Here is a 2,301-nt window from a genome sequence, read left to right on the forward strand (position 1 = left end):
TAGATTCATTAGGAAGAAATAATATTTTTTATTGCTTTTAAATTCCCATGTTGCAAGTGTATTATGGTTATTTAAGCCTCTGTGTTTATTGAATAGAATATACCCTTCTTTTATTAATATACAAAAAGCTTTCTTCTTCATATACTCTCTGCAAATAACTCTACATATACAGTATATACATACGAGTGTTGTGTGTAAACCTTGGGGCCTGAACCAACAAAAATAAGATTTTGTTCCATTTCCATACATACTTAAAAGTTCCATACTAAATTTCTGAATGTAACAACATGATTACAGATAGATCATTATTCTAAAATGCCTCAAGAATTATCATTCAAACACAAAGTCTATGTTTTCTCCATAGGATCTTATCCATATGGAAAAGTACAACACAATTAATTGTAGAGGCTAGCATTGGGCAATCTTTGAGATGGTATGGCGGTGAGTGGTTTTACCTTCGTTAGTGTTATCCCAAACTTTTCAGAGAGATCATGCTCTTCACCCTTCGGTAAGCTCCAGTTAAAGGAGTGCAGGAGTGAAGCCAAGATAAACAACGTCATTTTCTCAGCCAAGGGTAAACCTGCACACAATCTTCTCCCCGAACCAAATGGGAAGAACTTCAAATTGTTTCCTTTGTAATCATATTTTTTTGAACTCTCATAACTCAAGAACCTCTTAGGATAGAACTCCAAAGGCTTGTCCCAATATCGAGGATCTCGTTGGATTGACCATACATTTAGGAAAACAGTACAACCCTTCGGAATTGTATATCCACCTACCTTGCAGTCCTGGCTTGGCGACCGTGGGATTAAGAAAGGGACTACAGGATGCAACCGTAGCGTCTCCTTAACTACCGCATCTAGATATTTTAGTTGTGAGAGATGAGTTTCTTCCACAATGTTGTTTAGACCTACAACTTTTGCTAGTTCTTCTTGAATTGCATTCATCACTTGATGGTTCATCATAATTTCCGCCATCACCCATTCTATTAGTGTTGAAGTTGTTTCTGTTCCTGCAACCATAATGTCCTGATAAAACAAGAAAAATATCCTCACTTTATTAATGGAAGGCAACTCAACATTAAAATATTGCAACCCACAATCATTTAGTAATATACACATGCTACACTACAAATATCATTGGTAGATGAAGTATCATCTAGAGTTTGGAGAATAACGTTTACCAGGATAAGTGCCTTTATTTGGGTTATGCTAAGCGAATTTCCATCTTCTTGGCTTCTGAGATCTAATAAGATCTGCAGAAAATCTTTCTTTTTTTCACGATCACCAACACCATCAAGCGACTTTTTGGAGTTCGATTTTATTCCATCTTGGATCATGCTTTCAGCAATTTGATCCGTTTTATGAAATAGTTTCTTCATGTTCCTCTCAATACGTTGTAGATCAAACCACGCAAGAATAGGGAAGAAATCAGACAAATTCGGCCGTCTGAAAATCTCAGCAAGGTTCTCAGACACTGTCTGTAACTCTGATGCAAGATGGCTGCTATTTGATGTGTTACCACAAATCAAACTAGTTAGGACATTCGTTTGTGTCATGAAAGTAATCTCGCTTATGACGATTGGTGTACTGATTTTACTAAACACATTCTTGATGGTTTTTCTAACCTCACCCATTCTGAAAGAACTACATGATTCAAGATTCTTGCTGCTTAGAGCCTCGTGGACAAATATCTTGCGAAGCTTACGCCAGTTTGAGTTGTTCATGGACCATACTAAATCTTGGCCTCCGTAAGATAATACCGATGCAGCCACTGTTAGGTTGCGGTTAGCAAATATCTCATCATGGTCACGAACCACTTCTTTGGCTAACTCTGAGGAGTTTATGACGACATGAAGCTTGCTTCCCAGATGTAACTTGAAGATGGGACCGTAGGTGTGAGCCATCCTGGTGAACTGTTTATGCAATTCAGGACCAAGAAATGGGAGGTACCCAACAATTGGCAAGGAGCGGGGACCAGGTGGCAACCGTGGTGAGGCGCTCGAATGTGTAAACTTGTACCATAAAACAGCCAACGTGACTACTGCAATGGTAACAAGTATTGCTAGAGTAAACTCGTCTTTTTTGCTGTTCATCGTCGCTTCCCACCACCATAATCCATGACTATTTAGTTTTGCCATTTTTGGCTGATGGAAAATGTCAGGATAATAACAAGTTGTTGCCTGTATTTATCATAATTTATAGGTTTAATATATTATAAAACCCAAAGTCTACATCACTCATTCATGGTGCCCGCCTTAGATTCAGGCTATTAGTAATTTATTTATAATAATTTATAGGT

General features: G+C 37.9%; 1 protein-coding gene across 1 annotated transcript; it reads right to left on the minus strand.

Annotated features, from left to right (window-relative positions):
- Positions 1 to 272: 272 nt before the first annotated feature.
- LOC110940388 (flavonoid 3',5'-hydroxylase) lies at positions 273 to 2,096 on the minus strand. Its single transcript, XM_022181939.2, has 2 exons — positions 1,184 to 2,096; positions 273 to 1,028 (listed from the first exon to the last, which is right to left on the minus strand). Exons 1-2 carry the CDS (start codon positions 2,093 to 2,095, stop codon positions 396 to 398), a joined length of 1,545 nt encoding a protein of 514 aa, XP_022037631.2. The 5' UTR covers position 2,096; the 3' UTR covers positions 273 to 395.
- Positions 2,097 to 2,301: the final 205 nt, after the last annotated feature.

The sequence above is a fragment of the Helianthus annuus genome, chromosome 5, assembly GCF_002127325.2.
Source record: "Helianthus annuus cultivar XRQ/B chromosome 5, HanXRQr2.0-SUNRISE, whole genome shotgun sequence".
NCBI lineage: Eukaryota > Viridiplantae > Streptophyta > Magnoliopsida > Asterales > Asteraceae > Helianthus > Helianthus annuus.